Source organism: Staurois parvus, unplaced genomic scaffold (genome assembly GCF_062004578.1).
Source record: "Staurois parvus isolate SC_StPar_1 unplaced genomic scaffold, SC_StPar_1.0 ptg000985l, whole genome shotgun sequence".
In the NCBI taxonomy this organism is placed as follows: Eukaryota; Metazoa; Chordata; class Amphibia; order Anura; family Ranidae; genus Staurois; species Staurois parvus.
Window position 1 is genome coordinate 1,890,855 of NW_028318781.1, and position 20,793 is coordinate 1,911,647.

Here is a 20,793-nt window from a genome sequence, read left to right on the forward strand (position 1 = left end):
CATTTTTGTAAATATTTTTATTATAACTTCATGTGACAACACTGAAGAAATAACACTTCTACAATGTGGCGTAGTGAGTGTACAGCTTGTATAACAGTGTCAATTTGCTGTCCCCTCAAAATAACAACACACAGCCATTAATGTCTAAACAGCTGGAAACAAAAGTGAGTACACCCCTAAGTGAAAGTGTCCAAATTGGGCCCAATTAGCTTTTTTCCCTCCCCAGTGTCATGTGACTCGTTAGTGTTACAAGGTCTCAGGTGTGAATGGGGAGCAGGTGTGTTAAATTTGGTGTGATTCAACATGGCACCTCATGGCAAAGAACTCTCTGAGGATCTGAAAAACAAAAATTGTTGCTCTACATAATGATGGCCTAGGCTATAAGAAGATTGCCAAGACCCTGAAACTGAGCTGTAGCTTGGTGACCAAGACCATACAGTGGTTTAACAGGACGGGTTCCACTCAGAACAGGCCTCGTCATGGTTGACCAAAGGAGTTGAGTGCACGTGCTCAGCGTCCTATCCAGAGGTTGTATGAGAAAGACATGAGTGCTGCCAGCATTGCTGCAGATGTTGAAGGGGTGGGGGTGGTCCAGGGCGCAGTGGTCTGGTTATATGTATTAGCAGATTTGATGACAATAAATTTAGGCCAAACTCACACTTTATAATCAGTTCGAGCTGTTTTTTCCCCATTTTGGGATAAAGGTTCTACATGAGTAAAAGCTGATCCTTATATGCACCAGTCAGTGGTAAATGGTAGGGATGCACCGATACACCCCCCTCCCTTTTTTTTTACCGAGTATCGATACTTTGTGGTGCGAATTGCGTCCATACAAAAATGTATGTCCGCAAAGAATAGCATGTGATTTGAACAGGAATGCAGTGTGCATCCTTGTGACAGCAGGAGTAGTGCAGGAATTCTCCCTGCACCGAACCCATGCTATCACACAAAGAAAAGCCGCTTTACAGGTTTGGGGATTTGAAATTCCCATAGCTTTCTCTCCTCTCCTTGCAGATGACAGTGCTGACCAATCAGAAGAGGTCTAGCCCGTACTGTCATTCCTGCAAGGAGAGGAGAGAAAGCAGACCCGTGAAATGACTTCCTTGTGTGACAGCATGAGATCGATGCAGAGATTTCCCACATCACTCCTGTGTGAACGCCAGCTATGACAAGCCTGGGTCCACACAGGAGCAGTGTAGAAAATGCATGTAATTTGGACAGTAATTGCACCGCATTTCTGTTCAAATCGCATACTATTCTTTGTGGCACGATTTGCATCCATACATTTTGTGGGGACACAAATCTCACCACAAAGTACCGGTTTCAAGTGTCAGGAGCATTTTTAGGAGTACAAGCACTAGTGAAATTACTTGGCATCGCCACGGATATCAGTGCATCCCTAGTAAACGGATGGTCTCATCCATCTGATATTTTACTGGAGAGTTTGAACTTCTGAAAAACAGCAGAGCTGCTAGCTGAATGAAAGATGAAAATCTATGAAAGCCTAAAAAAGGGAAAAATGCAGCCATCACATCTAAGAATTGGTAAGATGCAATATAATGTTTGCTTTTCGGTTTAATACTACTTTAGGTTAGAAGATTTCACCACTGCAAAAGCACATGCTCATTTTTATAAATTCTGCTTTCCAAGCTAATCAAAGTGTTTCTGAACCCCAACAATAAACGTCTCTCTGCCACCATTGGAAGTGAAACAAGCCTGTTTACAGAGCTCAATACTTGAAGCTCATATTACATACAAATGATCAGAAGAGGACCTATCCCCTCCTCCAGCACTACACTATACAACACTGTAAACCGTTTCAATTAGAGACAGTCAGCCCAAAAAGAAAACATGCTGTTCTCTTTAGAAAAGTAAAAGGAGTAGTACACTTCTACAGATGTCAATTAAGGACACAGAAGAGAATGTGTTCAGGAAGGCAATAGATAGCAGTAACGTGTCAAAATAAGAAGCACCTTTTTTTTTGGGAGGATTACAATGCAACATAAGCTCTCAGTGCTACTTTTGCCAAGCATACAAGGGCAGGTTTATATATCACAATGAAAGATGCACGCTTAGTCCACCTATTTTAACCACTTGCTCTCCAGAGGATTCCCCCCCCCCCCCCCCCCCTTCCTGGCCAGGCCATTTTTTTTGCTTTACGGTGCGGCGTTACTTGCGCGGTCATGCAACACTGCATCCAAATTAAACTGATGTCCTTTTTTTCCCCCCACAAATGGAGCTTTCTTTTGGTTGTATTTGATTGCTTGTGCAGTTTTTATTTTTTACGTTATAAACAAAAAAAAAAAAAAAAAAAAAAACAACAATTTTTAGAAAAACAATGTTTTTGACTTTTTGCTATTAAACATGTCCAGTTAAAAAAAAACCAAACAAAAAAACCTTTAGGCCAAAATGTATTCTGCTACATGTCTTTGCTATATTAGTGTCACGGACATCCCCGGGGACACGAATATAGTGAGCAGTGCTAATAAAAAGCACTGACACTACTTATGGCACTGGGCAGGAAGGGGATAATATCTGGGGCAATCAAAGTGTTAACTGTGTGCTTCACTATGTACATAGAGGTCTCTCTCCCATCAGTGATACTCAGGGATCGCCGGGTGCCGGTGGGGAATTGCTGTCCGGGACCCGGTGATCGACAGCTGAGGCCGCCACTGGCGGCGTGCGAGCCTACCCAAAAATGCAAAATCACACACATATATACATATATACATACACACACACACACACACACACACACACACATTATACACACACACACACACACACATTATACACACACACACACACATTATACACACACACACACACACACATTATACACACACACACACACACACACACATTATACACACACACACACACACACACATTATACACACACACACACACACACACACACACACACACATTATACACACACACACACACACACACATTATACACACACACACACATTATACACACACACACACACACACACACACACACATTATACACACACACACACACACACACATTATACACACACACACACACATTATACACACACATTATATTTTTGCGCAGCCCTACAGCAGTATTTTTTCTATAGGGTGGTGAGAAAGCGGTTAAGAAACCTATCCATAACCTACTTCCAATACTACTTCCCAGACTAAGGCACATGTTGAGTCACAGCAATCCTTTTCATCAATATTTTCACAACTAATTTACATTGAAATATCAGAAACTGTCCAGGATAATAGATAACTATAACCAATGCTACTAAATTATTGCACTCATTTTGATGACCGATTTACTAACCAATTACTGCAGGCAGTTCTTGAGATTCTATTGTGTCAAAAAATAAATATTCCTGGAACCATTTCCATGTTTTGGTGCTCTCGTCCTTTCACGCCACGTGGGTTAAAGAGTCATATTTGTGTTTATTAAAAGACAGCAGCTACTAAAACTGTATCCACAGACTTTTAATAAACAGACACTCACCTGTTCCAGGATGCAGTGATGTGCTCACCTGAGCCATTCTGTCAATTGGTCTTCTGTCCCCAACAAGTTAACTTTGCACGCAGCTGTGACAGCTTGGAGCTTCACAGCCGGGTGCCCACTGCGCTGCACATTGTGAATCGTCCCACAGTCTTCCGTGATGTGTCCCAAAAGACCCTCTATGTGATGCACCACCGCCCCCCCCCCCCCCCCCACTTCCTCCAAAAAAGTGCCATTCCCTAAATGGGGGGGCAGGGTAGTGGAGGCCTTAAAGCTAAACTTCACCTTTTGGGTGAAACTCAACTTTAACCATCGGAAAAACCCTATCAGATGCTTGGTATTTGCCACATTACTGCAAACACTCCAGATAACTGGAACTTCAGATTAGGGGTCCAGCACTCCACCACTTCTATTCTGAATATAATGTGAGCTGAGCTATCAATCAGAATGACAGTGCAGAAGTTGGACACAGTATCTGGGGATATTAGGTAGTGGACTAAATGTTACTTGCTCGACTTCTGTAAGCAAAGTGAAAATGTTACCTAAAACTCACTATTCACTTCTGCAACATTTCTTCAATTGAAAGCAAGAGCAGCTTTTTAAAAATTAGCTGTACTCTTTCAAAAACTAACTAGTCAGCAACTCTAGTCGTACCTGCCAATGTTGCTGCAGCAGCGAGGCCGGCCGCGGTGTATGGATCCGTGCCAGGGTGAGCCGTGCTGATGATATAAGGGTTTGGCACAAAGGCAGCTGGAGCTAGACCTGCTGAAAACACACTGGCTGGAATAAAGAGAAACCATTATGAAATAGGACATTCATATATAGGATAGTCACACACAGATTGTTCAACTAGAAAAAAAACAAAAAAAACTTTCCTTTATCAGATGTGCCTTCACCTCCAGACCACACACACATTAGAACTGCCATTAGAAGTAGAAAGATTAACAGAAACCTTTTTTTTTTTCATCCAATACACGACAGCTGAATGCTCCTCTGAGCTATTGGGAATTTTCAGGGAAGACACAGCAGTGACTTCCCCGAAGACCACTTCCACAGATAACTTGAGGATAAGACCCCAAGCAGCTCCAAGCTATAGTAGCCAATGAAAAATATTTAAGCAGCTGTCATGGACAAAATGCCCTTCCTTCCCTTTGAGATGCTTATGTATTGAAATAGAGAATTAACATAAGCACATGTTCCACCACACGCCAACTGATAAATCAGGATTTTACTCCTATTCACCCATTAACTAACCAAAACTTTTGGTATAGGATGAGGAAGGTCAGAATCCCTGTCAGATTATTCTTGGTGTCTGGCGCTCCATTACAGAGATTTTTCCTCACTTACTGGCCTGGTGAAGATAATGGAATCAGATAGGAAGTGAAAAAAAAATTGTAACACGGAAACAGGAGAAAAACAGGTCCAATGTCTGTTTCAGATTCTCCTCACTGCCTGATTTTCCTTTCTAGAAATTTCCTTTCCGTTAGTCACAGTGATAATTTCACCAGAGTCCCAGCAGTCCTAGCAGTAACAACCAGGCAGGTTCTAATTCTTCTCCACTCAATCCAAAAGAAAAAAAACAAATCTAGAAAACAAAATAAAACTGGACATATACTTTAATTCTTCATGCTATCTGGGATGCCTCTTGTTTTATCTGAAGGATCAGTTTGAAATGTGAGGACACTGTCATAATACACTAGGTCTCCCTTTAGCAGATTACACCCAAACAATGATAAAAATAATAGGGGGTGGGAGGCATAGAAGGGGGAATTCATCCCCTAGTACACAGAATTTTCCTCACATCCTTCACAGACAATGCCAGTTTACACCCCATGTTACAGTTACACATATCCAGTATCAGAACACGTCTTTACAATGAAAAGAGAAAAGGTACTGAATCTGCAAAAGAGGCAATATGTTGGTAATCGAAACAATCCCAGCACATGCTTGGCCTACCGATGTGAGGCTGTTGGGCTGCTGCCAGGGCGTATTGCTGCTGCTGCTGTTGTTGCTGGGCTGCATTTAATTGTTGCACTGTTAAAGCATTTGTTCTCTGGAAGAGCTATGGGAAGAAAGAATACACATACTTAAATACAGAAAAGTCAGTTTAATAGGGACAATGCAGTTCAAGATCATATCTACAGTATCTAAAGGTCGTAAGTGCCTTTGACATTAGCGGTGGCTGTGTATTCCATGTTAAAACACAAAGTACCAAAAGTGACGTAAGGGTCTGGAATACTTTTTGGGGTTCTCAGCCTGCTAGACATTTCTGTTCCATAGGCTTCTGCATAATCTAAGTAAAGCCACAGTTTTTAACACACAAAAAGGGGAGTTGCCAAAGAAAAAAAAAAAAAAACCCCCACAGAAAAAAAATACTGTTTGCACTGCACCTCCAAAAGCTGCAACTAAAGTGTTCTTTTGGTGGTATTCAATCATCACTGGGGTTTTTATTTTTTGCTAAAATTTTGAAAAAACAAAACATGTTTCTTTGTTTCTGTTATAAGAGTTTGCAAATAAATAATTGTTCTTCATAAATTTAGTCCAAGATGTATTCTGCTACATGTCTTTGGTGAAAATAACCCAAATTAGTATTTATTATTTAGTCTGTAGGAAAGTTATAGAGTTCAGGATTGATACAGTTTCAGATATATCCCATAGTTTGTGAAGTACTGACAGCCAATCTAATTTCTTGAGGCCCCCAAAATATCAGAACAGTACAGATATCCCCCAAATTACTCCTTTTCGCAAAGTAGACCGTGCAACATATTTAATAAGCGGCATGGCGAGTTTTTTGAAGTTGTAATTTTTTTGTCATAATTTTTCGGAAAATGAAGAAATTAAAAAAAGTTCACTTTTTTTTAACATACTGGTCACCAGTGCAGTACAGCATCATTATATAACTTGTGTGGCGGTGATCAGGGACACTGACTGGTGACAGTCAAAAAAAATTGATAATTCAATTTTTTTTAAAATTATCTTAACCATTTCAATACCGTGCAATTTTACACCTTCCTGCCCAGGCCATTTTTCAGGTTTCAGCGCTCTCACACTTTGAATGACAATTGCACGGTCATACAACATTGTACCCAAAACTAAGATTTTATCATTTTCTTCCCACAACTAGAGCTTTCTTTTGGTGGTATTTAATCACCGCTGGGGTTTTTATTTTTTGCTAAATTAACAAAAAAGGACCAAAAATTTTGAAAAAAAACCCCACATTTTTCTTTGTTTCTGTTATAAAAGTTTACAAATAAATAATTGTTCTTCATAGATTTAGGCCGAGATGTATTCTACTACATGTCTTTGGTGAAAATAACCCAAATTAGGATGTATTTTTTAGTTTGTAGGAAAGTTATAGAGTTCACAAACTATGGTATAGATCTGAATATTGATCAATCCTGAAGTACTGACAGCCAATCTAATTTCTTGAGGTCCAAGAATGTCAGAATAGTACAGATATCCCCAAATGACCCCTTTTTGCAGAGTAGACAGTCCGACGTACTTCATAAGAGGCATGGCGAGTTTTTTGAAGTTGTATTTTTTGGTCATAATTTTTTGGAAAATGAAAAAATGAAAAAAATTATTTTCACTATTTTTTTTTTTTTTACATACTGTCACCAGTGCAGTACAGCGTCATCATATAACTGGCATGGCGGTGAACAGGGACACTGACTGGTGACAGTATGAAAAAAATATATATATAATTTTTTTTTATTTTTTTTTTATTTTTAATTTTTATTACATTTTTTTTAAGATTTTTTTTTCATATTTTACTATGACCAAAGTAGTACAATGTTACCATAGTAACATTGTTCTACTTTGGGGAAGTGATCAGTATTTTTTTTTTTTTTTTTACACAATTTGCTTATAGCAAAGAATTACTTTGCTATAAGCAAGCATTTACCTGAATGAAATCGATTCATTCAGCTTTTTTTTTTTGTGCTTAGCTGTGATTTGGTCACAGCTAATCACATGACATGTGCATGTGATTAGCTGTGACCATTCACAGCTAGGCACTAGTATACAATGGATGGCATGAATGAAGCCATCCATTGTATACAACTGGCATGTGACCTGCTGTGATTGGTCACAGCAGGTCACATGGTACCAGCAACGGGAGCCGGTACTCGGATCCGTCATCGGCCGTGTCCGAGGTGCACGGCCGGTGACAGATCGCGCTGCTGCGCCGCTCTGCATTAGCGCAAACTGCGCATGTGCGGGAGCACGCCAAATGGCGTGCACCCGGAATGCAGGAACACTTTTGAAGCTGCCAAACGGCCATTGGCCGGGCGGCTAATGGTTAAAGAAAAATATTTTATAATAATTTTTTTTCATATATTACACTATGACCAAAGTAGTATAATGTTACCATAGTAACACTGTACTACTTTGGGAAACTGATCAGATTCAGTGTCAGATTTGCTCTTGTTTCCTGTACACAGGAGGTGAAGGGAAATCTCCGCAATGGGACAAGAAAAAAAAGAATAAAAAAAAAAAAATCAGACAGGGGTTATAACCGTCTCTTGCTCTACCCAAAATAAAAAAAAAAAAAAAAAAGTTTTACCTATAGTTCTACTTTAAAAATGGTTGCTTACTTTTCTAAATGTATGCTCATTTCTGGAAAATACAACACTGAAAAATCCTATTTATTTTTATTTGTTTACAAGGAGAATGAACCAGCTGATATTGATTTGCATTGACAAGGAGGCAAGATTGCCTTCTAATTACTGACAGATTTCAGCTGGCGTCTGGGCTTTCCATGCCTTTTTGCACCTCGCTTTCTTTATGTGTTCGATACTTTTTCCCTGTGTCATTCCATTTTATTACACAACTTTATTCTGAACTTATTTGTTTTGGTTTCTTTGTGTGTATGGATTGCATGGGCTGTTACTGACGTGGTGAAAATTTCATGTCAATAGCACCTTTAGAAATATTCACTGACTTGTTCAATACTTATTTTACCCGCTGTATATACCATAGTTTGTGGACTCTATAACCAACAAAATAATACACACTGATTTGGTTTATTTTCACCAATGAAATGTAGCAGAATACATTTTGGCCTAAATATTTGAAGATTTTTTTTATTTGCAAAATTTTACAGCTGAAAAAACAAAACAAACAAAAAAAACAAAACAAAAACTTATTTAAATTTTCGGTCTTTTTGGTTATAGCACAAAAAATAAACCCAGTGGCGATTAAATACCACCAAAAGAAATTGTGTGGAAAAAAAAAAAAGCTAAAAACTTCATATGGGTACAGTGTTGCAAGAGCGCACCATTGTCATTCAAAGTGCAACAGTGCTGAAAGCTGAAAATTGGCCTGGGCAGGAAGGGGATAAAAGTGCCCATGCCTCCATTTATATTTTTTATTATTATATATTTCATAATATATGTCATACTTGCTTGCTCGGTGCAATGATTTTGCACAGAGCAGCCCTGATCCTTGATGGGTCCCCCGCCAGTGCTCTCAGCTCATTCTCTTCTCTTCTCTTCTCTGCGTGCCACCACATGAAGCAGATTCCTATGGTGGAACATGTGCGGGCTCGATTCCGAGCCAGGCTGTGTGCATCTATACACACAGTCACTGTGGCTCGGCCCAGCACCCTATTTTTTCCTCCTCACTGGATTTGACTAATAGCAGCAGGAGCCAATGACTCCCAACTGCTGCCTCTATGTCCAGTAAGAAGAATGAGAGAAGTACTGCTTGCTCTCGGACACAATACTGAATCAATAGCTGGTAAGTATTTAGGAGCGTTGAACATTTTTTACCTTAATGTAGACCATGCAAGAAGGTAGAAAAACTTCAGTCTTTGCAATCACTTTAAGATAGATCTGTTAGGCTACTTTCACACTGAGGAGTTTCTGAAGTGTTTTTGCATTAAGAAAAAAAAAGCACCTGCAAATCTCAAGAAAAATGCTTCCCTACGTATGTTTTCACACTCGGTGATTGTGCTTACGTTGCAGTGTAAAAACTCCTGTTTGCAGCATCTTTGAAGCATGTTTGTTTAGTAAAAAAAAAAACAAACAACAAAAATTACTCTTCCTATTGAAATTAATGGAAAGCGCCTGAAAAATGCTTCTGAAAAACGTTTTTGGTACAGTTTTTAAGTCACGTGTCCTTTTAAAAAAAAAAAAAAAAAACCCTCAGAGAGCGGGGCAAAAGTGCATATGCATTTTTGCGGCGGAGCAGTGTAAAAGTAGATTTAGTATTAGGAAAATTAAATGCCCAATTTCTTGCAATAAATAATAAAGGGGCTAACCTGCTGCTGGGTTCCATAATCAAACAGTCCAACACCAGCTCCGGCAGAGTCCATAGGCAAGGGATTACCAGGGTAGTCAAACTGCAAAGAATCCAAACCAACTTGCTCCATCCCATCCAGGTTCTGACTTTCAGGGGTTGCAAACTCATCTGTCAGGGGCTTGTTGACCATGGGGTTGGAAAGCTGTCCTAGTCCTTCTGTGACATTCTGGTTCACGCCAATTCTCTCAGCAATCTCTGTGGGGGAAGATTGGCGGCTTCCTGGAGTTCGGCTGTGCAGAAGCAAGACAGGCACAATTTAAAGACCTGGCTCGATCTCTTGATGTGCAATAAACATTTTCATGACAGGGAAGTATACAGTATATAGGAAACTATACAGCGTCAAGATTAAATTGATTTACATTTATATTCTGGGTTTGAGATGCACTTTAAATGCAAGAGATACAACAGGTGCTTTAAAATGCTCTAGGAATGGACTGGGAGACCACAGCTGTACATTCTCCTAGAACACAGCTCAACTGGTAAGAGTCAAACTCTCGCATCCTCCCTTTGGAATTATGCAAGGAGTCATCGTAATAATGGATGCAGGCTTCACGACCTTAGGGTGTTACAAAAAATAAGACCTACTTTAACAAGGGGCAGAGGCCAGTACCATGTGAAGAGTTGTTTGTGTCTGGAGAAACATGGGGCTGTGTTAAAAGCAGCTTGGGTTAGTCAATGGAGATGCAACAAATGTACAAAGTCGCCTGCACATCGGTTTGACAGGTACACAAGACAAGGTCAAGGCTCTGACCACAGACAGTGTGCGTCCACACCTGTGCACCTGTAAAATCAAATCTGCGGGTGAATCTGCACAGTTGCTGCATCTCCCTTTACTAACAGGCTGCCTGACCACAGCTCTGCACTGCTCCAGACATAAATGGCTATTCACACTCTAGAGACTTCATATAAATGAAAAAAAAAAAAAATGCAGCCACCATATTTTATTTTTGATAATGGGCTTGTACACATTTTAACCTTGGCAACATTACCAAAGAGCCAAGCTCTTCTTTACAGCTTCCCCCATGATGATCAAAGTGGCCTCTGTCAATAGTTTCCCCTTTATTCTACTACAATACAATCCTAATTAGGCGAGAAGAACCTCTTTGACCTTTTCCACACTTACTTGAAGTCTTTACAGTCAGCGTCAATCCCATTTGGAAGTCCTCGGCCATTCAGCTTTGAAACTTCATCGCCATCAGTAGATATCAGATCCCGCTTCTTTTCCTCTTCAAATGGAGATGCCTTTCCTTTCTGTTCCCCTTTCTCTGGTCCATCCAAATCACAATCTCTGGCACCCTACAGAGGGGGAAAAAAAAAAAAAAACTTCAGCTTTTGCTTCCTAGAAAACTACAATTAAGGATAAACCAAACTTATTCCCCCTATTAGCTAACCTTAGAGGGCAATTTAAAACATGGTTATACAGCACACACAAAAATAAAATATAATTTATAAATATATATATTTTTTTTTATTCTTTTTTTAAAGGGCTACAACAAAATTTTGTGAATAGCTTCACTTTAACCTGTGAAAAACAGCAGGAATCATATTGGCTACTAAGAACAGCACATTTACTACCTTAATGTGCAATAGGAAACGGGCACTTACATATGCTCCTTTCCGAAATCTTGGGTCATGTTTATCAGCAGGTGAGGAGCTTAGAACATACTCCACCATGCTTACTCCTAGACCACCACTTTCTGACCGAGGTGAGAGTACCGAATTCACATCGTGGTTCCCTTGGAAGCCTTGTCCAGGTCTTCGCTGTACCATGATTGGCTGGGACATGGAATGGTCTGAAAACACAAGAAACTGGTGTTAAATTTTTGATGGCACATTGGACTGATTAGCATTTTTCAATTTAAGCTCTGAGATCTAGGAAATAAACCAAAACTCATATTACAGAAAACCCATAAAACATTCCCCATAACGTCCTGTCCATTCCACACGGCATAAACTTATGACCATATAATAAAAGTTAGTTTTATTAGGGGAGCACACACACACACACACACACACACACACACACACACACACACACACACACACACGACTCCAAATCTACCACTAATACAAAAATAAATGTCTACTCAATCATACACAATGATCAACAACTATTTGAAAATGAAAGAGTGGCGGAACCCAATAAAAACATAAGGATTCAAAGAGTGGCGGAACCCAATAAAAACATAAGGATTCAAATAAGTATACCCAGTCCATAAAAGGTGGGGAACAGCAAGTAGCTGAACACATTTTAGCACCAGCTACCTCTGGGGCAAATGAAGCAAAGAAAAATCAAAAATCATCTATGGCAACCATAAGAATGTCCAGAGTACCAATTTAATATAATACAAGGATAAAACACGTCTTGACATGCAGGGAGTTTCAATGCGTCTATTAAAGTGGTTGTAAACTCTGTTTTTCAATTTTACCTACAAGCAAGCTTATAATAAAACTTACCTGTAGGTAAAATGAATATCTCCTAAACATGTACCATTATAGGAGATGTTCTCTCTTCATTTAATCTGGTGCATGTGCTCTGAAGGAATGACATATCCGTGCCGTTCCTTCGAAGCCGTGTGCAGTCATCGCAGCCCGGCTTGTCAGAATGCCGGAAGTCGCAAACCCGGAAGGAAGACGGGTGAAGATCGAAGCCTTTACAGTAGTGACAGGGCACCGCTGGAGGGCTTAGTTTTAAGGCAAGTTTTACATAATGTGCCAGTATGCAATGTATATTAGCACATTATGACATTACCTTGCAAGGGGACACTTTTTGTCTGCGGTTTACTACCGCTTTAAAATATTACATGACTTATCTGCTCCTACCACAAGATGGCAGCAGTGTTCAGGTCTCGGATTGGGTTTATCCAGAATCAGCAGTTTGCACCGTGATTTACAATGGAGACTGAATAGTTAGGCAGGCCTAACTGCCTCTGAAATTTTTTCTTTTTATTTTCTTCCACTACAGGTGAAAGGAAAGAAAATTGCTCAATTTCCCCAACAACATATTCAGTGTTGATGGGAGAATCCTTCCTGCGGAGCTATTGTGTTCTACCAGCTTCCCTGCAGGAAGAACACAATGATTAGCAATGCCAAATATAGCAGACGACGCTAATCGTTCAGGAAAAACCCAACAAGGTGGTTGTACACAAGTCGATTGATAGATCCAACCAGGGATCCCATGCTCCCTGCTGAACTTCAACCCATGTATGGCCGGCTTACAATACAATGCAAGATGATTAGGAGGGATCATAAGCCCTCATGCACACTGGATGTTTTTACAGCGGCTGTTTTTGGCTTTTGCCGTTTTTTTCTACAGCCATTAAACTCCCCAGCATGTTATCCTATGTGTCCATGCACACAGACTAATCTGTAATGTGTAGCTTTCTGGAAAGCTAGGGGGGTAGGGGGTGTGCTCCAAGCCGCACTTCATTCTCAGAGCGTACAAAGATACCCCAAAATTTCAGAACGCGATCAGCAATACTAAGAATTATTCTAGTATTAAATAGCTGCTATTTCTGCACTTTAATTGTAATATTTTTAATAAAAGCCTTTTCAAGCGAATGTATGAAAAGTAGACTTCAGTATTAAATACTTCAGTCACAGGCTGTGCTCCTTCTTGACCCTTACATACCAAGACAAGCTTGACTCTGCCTTATGCAGATATTGTACCTAAAGCACTGTGAAGGTTTGTGTCAGGAGCTACAAGGCTCAGTGTTCACACTGATTAAAAATGAATCACTGTCTAATCAGTGCTTAAAAGTTGATGGGTACATTTTTTTTGTGGTTACTTTGTTCAATATATAGTGGATATAGAGAGTCTACACACCCCTGTTAAAATGTCAGGTTTCTTTGATGTAAAAAAATGACACAAAGAAATCATTTCAGAACTTTTTCCACCTTTAATGTGACCTATAAACTGTACAACTTGTTGAACAACAAACTGAAATGTTTTAAGTGGAGGGAAGTAAAAATAAACAAATAAGGTTGCATAAGTGTGCACACCCTTAAATAAATACTTTGTTGAAGCACCTTTTGATTTGATTCCTGCACTCAGCCTTTTTGGGTACAAGTATCAGCATGGCACATCTTGACTTGGTAATATTTGCCCACTCTTCCTTGCAAAAAAACACTCCAAATCTGTCAGATGGCGAGGGCATCTCCTGTGCAGAGCCCTCTTCAGATTATTCCACAGATTTTTGATCGGATTTAGGTCTGGGCACTGGCTGGGCCATTCCAAAACTTTCATCTTCTTCTAGTGAAGCCATTCCTTTGTTGATTTGGATGTATGCTTTAGACGTTGTCATTCTGAAAGATGAAGTTCCTCTTCATGTTCAGCTTTTTAGCAGAAGCCTGAAGGTTTTGTGCCAATATTGACTGGTATTTGGTAAATAATTCCCTCTACCTTGGCTGAGGCCCAATTCTAGCTGAAGAAAAACAGCCCCAAAGCATGATGCTGCCACCACCATGCTTCACTGTGGGTATGGTGTTCTTTTGGTGATGTGCAATGTTTTTGCGCCAAACATATCTTTTGGAATTATGGCCAAAAAGCACAACCTTGGTTTCATCAGACCAGAACACATTTTTTCACATGCTTTTGGAGACTTCAGATGTGTTTTTGCAAAATTTAACCGGGCTTGGATGTTTTTCTTCATAAGAAAATGCTTCAGTCTTACCACTCTACCCCCATAGACCAGAAATATGAAGAACACAGGAGATTGTCACATGTACCACGCAGCCAGTACTTGCTAGATATTCCTGTAGCTTCTTTAATGTTGCTGTAAGCCTCTTGGCGGCCTCCCAGACCAGTTTTCTTCTGGTCTTTTCATCAATTTTGGAGGGACGTCCAAATCTTGGTAATGTCACTGTTGCACCATATTTTTTCCACTTGATTACCACCATCTTCACTGTGTTCCATGGTATATCTAATGCCTTGGAAATTAATTTGTACCCTTCTCCTGACTGATACCTTTTAACAATGAGATCCCTCTGATGCTTTGGAAGCTCTCTGTGGACCATGGCTTTTGCTGTAGGATGTGACTAATAAAATGTCAGAAAAGACCTACTAGAACAGCTGAACTTTATTTGGGGTTAATTAGAGGCACTGTAAATGATGGCAGGTGTGTACTGACTGCTATTTAACAAGACTTGTGATTGCTTAACTCTGAACACAGCTACATCCCTAGTTATAAGAGGGTGTGCACACTTATGCAAACTCATTATTTAAGTATTTTAGGTTTACTCCCCCACACAAAAAAAAAAAAGATTTCAGTTTGTTTTTCAATTGAGTTGCACAGTTTATATGTCACATTAAAAAGGTGGGAAAAGTTCTGAAATTATGTGTCTTTTTTCCATCACAGAAAGCTGACATTTTAACAGGGGTGTGTAGACTTTTTATACCCGTTGTACATGGTTAACATATAACCAGAAGAAAAAGCCTATGGAATTTCTACCGGCAAGAGAAGCTTCTGTGGCCCTGATGACTCACAAAGATGTTTGTACTGGATTATACCTGATCACTAGACATGCAAAGTTTTGCTAATAATTGATAACCAAGTTACTCCTTAAATACCAAGTACTCAAAGAGAACCAGTCACCAGCGAGAAAACATTTTCTGACTCCCTACACCTTCAAACTAATAAAGGTCATAATGTAGTTTTGTAAGCTTCCTTCACGTACTGTATCCTGTTTTCTGCTGGAAAGCATACTTGGTGCCACGGCTGTGCCAGTCACATTCACCCATTACATATTGCAGGCTGTTGCTATCCAACATTCCTGCAAATTCAGTGCATTTCTATTGTGTTTTTCAGGCACTCCCATAATAGGTCTATGGGGACAAAAAAACAAGTAATCCTGCCCCAAATAAGCTCCTGTACAGAACTTTGGAGACTTTTTGAAACTTTTTTTTTAGTAGTTGCAAATTGCCTAAAATACACTATGCTAAAGTGTGAATAAGGACTAAAAGGAAGCCTTTGATTAGATCATGCATACTAAAGTATTTACCGTATATACTCGAGTATAAGCCGACCCGAATATAAGCCGAGGTACCTAATTTTACCACAAAAAACTGGGAAAAACTATTGACTCGAGTATAAGCCGAGGGTGGGAACACCAGTGGGAAGAATGGCGCCCCATCATTGGTGTCAGTGGGAGGAATGGCGCCCCATCATTGGTGTCAGTGGGAGGAATGGCGCCCCATCATTGGTGTCAGTGGGAGGAATGGCGCCCCATCATTGGTGTCAGTGGGAGGAATGGCGCCCCATCATTGGTGTCAGTGGGAGGAATGGCGCCCCATCATTGGTGTCAGTGGGAGGAATGGCGCCCCATCATTGGTGTCAGTGGGAGGAATGGCGCCCCATCATTGGTGTCAGTGGGAGGAATGGCGCCCCATCATTGGTGTCAGTGGGAGGAATGGCGCCCCATCATTGGTGTCAGTGGGAGGAATGGCGCCCCATCATTGGTGTCAGTGGGGGGGGTGGAGGAATAGTGCCCCATCGTTGGTGTCAGTGGGGGGTGGAATAGTGCTCCATGATTGGTGTCAGTGGGGGGTGGAATAGTTCCCCATCATTGGTGGGGGGGGGGGGGAGGGGGGCAGGGGGGGGGGGGGGTAGGAATAGCGCCCAATCGTTGGTGTCAGTGGGGGGGAGGAAAAGTGCCCCATCGTTTGTGTCAGTGGGAGGAATAATGCCCCATCATTGGTATCAGTGACACCAATGATGGGGCACTATTCCTCCCACTGACACTTGCTGACCCCTGTTCCAGTATGGTGCTGCTGCAGCCAGCATATGTGGTTGCAGCAGCACCTAAGCACGGCACACTTACCTGCATCTCCTTCACTCGATTTTCACGGGGCCGCTCAGCTCCGCCTCCTCGCCAGTGATTGGCCGCCTGTGTGCCTTTCCTGGGCTACAGTTCTGGCGGCCAATCACCGGTGAGAAGGCGGAGCCGAGCAGCCGCGTGAACATCCAGTGGACGAACCGAATGAAGGAGCAGCCGCGCTTCCTGGACCGGATCGTCGTGGGACCGGAGCCAGGTAAGAGACAGCAGCCCCCTGCAGACGTTGACTCGAGTATAAGCCGAGGGGGCCGTTTTTCAGCACAAAAAATGTGCTGAAAAACTCGGCTTATACTCGAGTATATACGGTACATATTCTTAACAAGCACTTTAAAACCAGTCCTCATTCATCTCTGTATCTATAAGCATTGTGGAGAAATGAATCTTCAAAGTTCACAACACAGGCAGCAAATTGACAGAAGATCTTAGCAGCTTACCAACCTACTAATGTGAACAACCGGCAGGTGTTTCTAAGCTGCTAAAACCTGACTGAAGTTGGCTGTAGAATCTCTGGTGTGATCTTTGAGAACAAATAACTACAGTAAAAAGCAGCTGGAGGCCAGAAATGGGTTATTTTAAATATGAAGATAGTTTAATGTCAATAGTCTGGGCCAGGTGCACTCTAAATATATCCACACTCATAAAACAGGGGGATTGTAGAAGAGAGCAAACCAAGAACCACATAAAAGCTATATCCAACTGCGACTAATCAAGTCAATTGTCAGAAAATGTTCGACTGGTAAACAGCTACTTTTGATCACAAAAGAGGAATTTTGAGTAAATCTAAAAGGTCACCACACACACTACACTCTGATTGTACAATCTCCTTTAGATCTAAAAACAAATGTGTAGTGCAAGAACATGTCTGATTGAATACAGATTGGATAGATTATGTAGGTCCTCATATTACAAGGTTTTGGTAAATCTAAAGTTGAATGTAACATGTATAATGAACCTACTAAAACATACGAACAAAATGGTTTTCTTTTATCAGATTTGGGCAGAAGTCTTGTGAGCTGATAACTAGGTGCTTTCTGCCTGTACTGAAGGTGTTATGAAGAGGAGGGAAAGGGGGTTATGAAGAGGAGATGGTATGTGCCTTGCCTGCTTCATGTCTGAGTTACAAAGAACAGACTCCATGAAGAATATAGAGCTGTGTTGCCATCTAAAAAAAAATAGGAATTCCTTAACACTTGGTGTCAGCCCTGCCATTTGTTTGCAGCACTTTTCACAGGATAAAAAATACGGGCATGTACATGTATTACAGAGATGTGCTAATATTTTTTTTGCCTTGAAAAATGCTTTAACAATACTTGGAGAGGGTAGGGAAATGGGATAAAGCATTCATATTTAGAAAGCTACAAATGCACAATATACAAATTCAATTATAAACCAGAAAGAACTGACAAAGTTGGATGTAAAATAATTTAAAGATAACTTACGAGATGGCCCCCATGCGTTCTCCCGCCATTCATCTGCTAGGAACATCCCTTTCTGGCCATCTTTAGTGGGGTCATCTGGCTCCCAAAACTTTTTGGCTGGTAACAACTAATAAAACAAAATATAGTGATACACCAAATGTGTAAATAAAAAAACAAAACAAAAAAAACAAAAAACAAAACCACACACATTAGTGAAGAGTTATTCTGGGCAACATGTTTACTTACAGTCTAATCTTACCGACTTTCAGACGGCATTGTAAAGGGATAGTCAATGTTATTCACTTAACCTGTCAGATGTCTTGAAGTTTTGGCTGATCAGGGTATATATATATATATATATATATATATATATATACATACATACACACACACACACACACATATATATACACACACACACACACACACACACATATATATATACATACATACATACACATATATATACACATACATACACACACTGCATCCAGAAAGTATTCACAGCGTTTAACTTTTGCCACATTTTGTTATGTTGCAGCCTTATTCCAAAATGGATTAAATTCATTTTTTTTCCCTCAACATTCTACAAACAATACCCCATAATGACAACATGAAAGAAGTTAAGTTTTAAATCTTTGCAATTTACTAAAAATGAAAACAAAAAACAAAACATGTACAAAAGTATTCACAGCCTTTGCCATGACACTCAAAATTGAGCTGTGGTGCATTCTGTTCCCACTGATCATCCTTGAGATGTTTCCACAACTTGATTGGGGTCCACCTGTTGGGAATTCAGTTGATTGGACATGATTAGGAAAGGCATAAACCTGTCTATATAAGGTCCTACAGTTACCAGTGTATGTCAGAGCACAAACCAAGCCATGAAGTCCAAGTAATTGTCCGTAGGCCTCCAAGACAGGATTGTATCAAGGCACAGATCTGGGGAAGGGTATAGAAAAGTCCCAGTGAGCACAGTGACCTCCATCATCTGTAAATGGAAGCAGTTTGGACCACCAGGAATCTTCCTAGAGCGTGCCGCCCGGGCAAAATGAGCGATTGAGGGGGAAGGGCCTTAGCCAGGGAGGCAACCAAGCACCCAATGGTCACTCTGAAAGAGCTCCAGCATTTGTATGGAGAGAGGAGAACCTGCCAGAAAAACCATCTCTGCAGCACTCCACCAATCAGGCCTGCATGGTAGAGTGGCCAGATGGAAGCCACTCCTCAGTAAAAGGCAAAATGGCAGCCCACCTGGAGTTTGCCAAAAAGGCACCTGAGGGATTCTCAGACCATGAGAAACAAAACTCTCTGGTCTGATTAAACAGATTGAACTCTTTGGCCTGAATGTCAAGCGTCATGTCTTGAGGAAACAGGCACCGCTCACCACCTGGCCAATACCATTCCTACAGTGAAGCATGGTGGTGGCAGCATCATGCTGTGGTTATGTTTTTCAGCGGCAGGAACTTGGAGACTAGTCAGGATCGAAGGAAAGATGAATGCAGCAATGTACAGAGACATCCTTGATGAAAACCTGTTCCAGAGCACTCTGGACCTTAGACTGGGGCGACAGTTAATCTTTCAACAGGAAAACAACCCTAAGCACACAGCCCACATAACAAAAAGGATTGGCTACGGGCCAACTCTGAGAATGTCCTGGAGTGGCCCAGCCAGAGCCCAGACTTGAACCCAATAGAACATCTCTAAAGAGATCTTAAAATGGCTGTGCACCGACGCTTCCCATCCAACCTGAAGGAGCTTCAGAGGATCTGCAAAGAAAAATGGGAGAATTGCCCAAAAATAGGTGTGCAAAGCTTGTAGCATCATACTCAAAACAACCTGAGGCTGTAATTGGTGCTAAAGGTGCTTCAACAAAGTATTGAGCAAAGGCTGTGAATACTTATGTACATGTGGTTTTTTGCATTTTTTTATTTTTAATAAACTGCAAAGATTTCAAAATGAACTTCTTTCACATTGTCATTATGGGGTATTGTTTGTAGAATGTTGAAGAAAAAAATGAATTTAATCCATTTTGGAATAAGGCTGTAACAGAACATGTGGCAAGTGTTACACACAGTTGTGTTCAAAATAATAGTGTGTTGAAAAAAGTGAATAAAGCTCAAAATCCTAATAGCTTTCATTTCCATACACACAAATGCATTGGGAACACTACACATTCTATTCCAAATCAAAATATGAAGAAAAATATATCAAATTTGTGTTGTTCCTCTAAAAAAAATTGAAGAAAAGTGAATATTAGACTGTTCAAAAAAATAGCAGTGTTTGTATTCTTCTTTACAAACTCAAACATTCACTATATAAACTGAAAAATGTTTGAAGATTTTGCTTTCCTTTGAATCACTTAATGAATATTTAGTTGTATAAGCACTGTTTCTGAGAACTGCTGTACATCTGTGTTGCATGGAGTCAACCAACTTCTGGCACCTGTGATCAGGTATTCCAGCCCAGGATGATTGGACTACATTCCACAGTTCTTCTCTATTTCTTGCTTTTGCCTCAGAAACTGCATTTTTGATGTCACCCCACAAGTTTTCTATTGGATTAAGATCCAGGGATTGGGCTGACCACTCCATAACGTCAATCTTGTTTGTCTGGAACCAAAATGTTGCACGTTTACTGGTGTGTTTGGGGTCGTTGTCCTGTTGGAACACCCATTTCAAGGGCATTTCCTCTTCAGCATAAGGCAGCATGACCTCTTCAAGTATTCTGATGTATTCAA

At 40.6% G+C, this 20,793-nt stretch overlaps 1 protein-coding gene across 2 annotated transcripts in view; it reads right to left on the reverse strand.

Moving 5' to 3' along the window:
- PUM2 (pumilio RNA binding family member 2) overlaps positions 1-20,793 on the reverse strand; it is a 103,794-nt gene that overhangs the window by 29,446 nt on the left and 53,555 nt on the right. For both annotated transcript variants that reach the window (XM_089657349.1, XM_089657347.1), the window contains exons 4-9: positions 18,078-18,183; positions 11,410-11,597; positions 10,928-11,100; positions 9,764-10,034; positions 5,458-5,563; positions 4,156-4,281 (exon numbers count right to left, since the gene is read on the reverse strand). In XM_089657349.1, the coding sequence (XP_089513475.1) occupies positions 4,156-4,281; positions 5,458-5,563; positions 9,764-10,034; positions 10,928-11,100; positions 11,410-11,597; positions 18,078-18,183 (970 nt within the window). The remainder of the gene's footprint in view (positions 1-4,155; positions 4,282-5,457; positions 5,564-9,763; positions 10,035-10,927; positions 11,101-11,409; positions 11,598-18,077; positions 18,184-20,793) is intronic.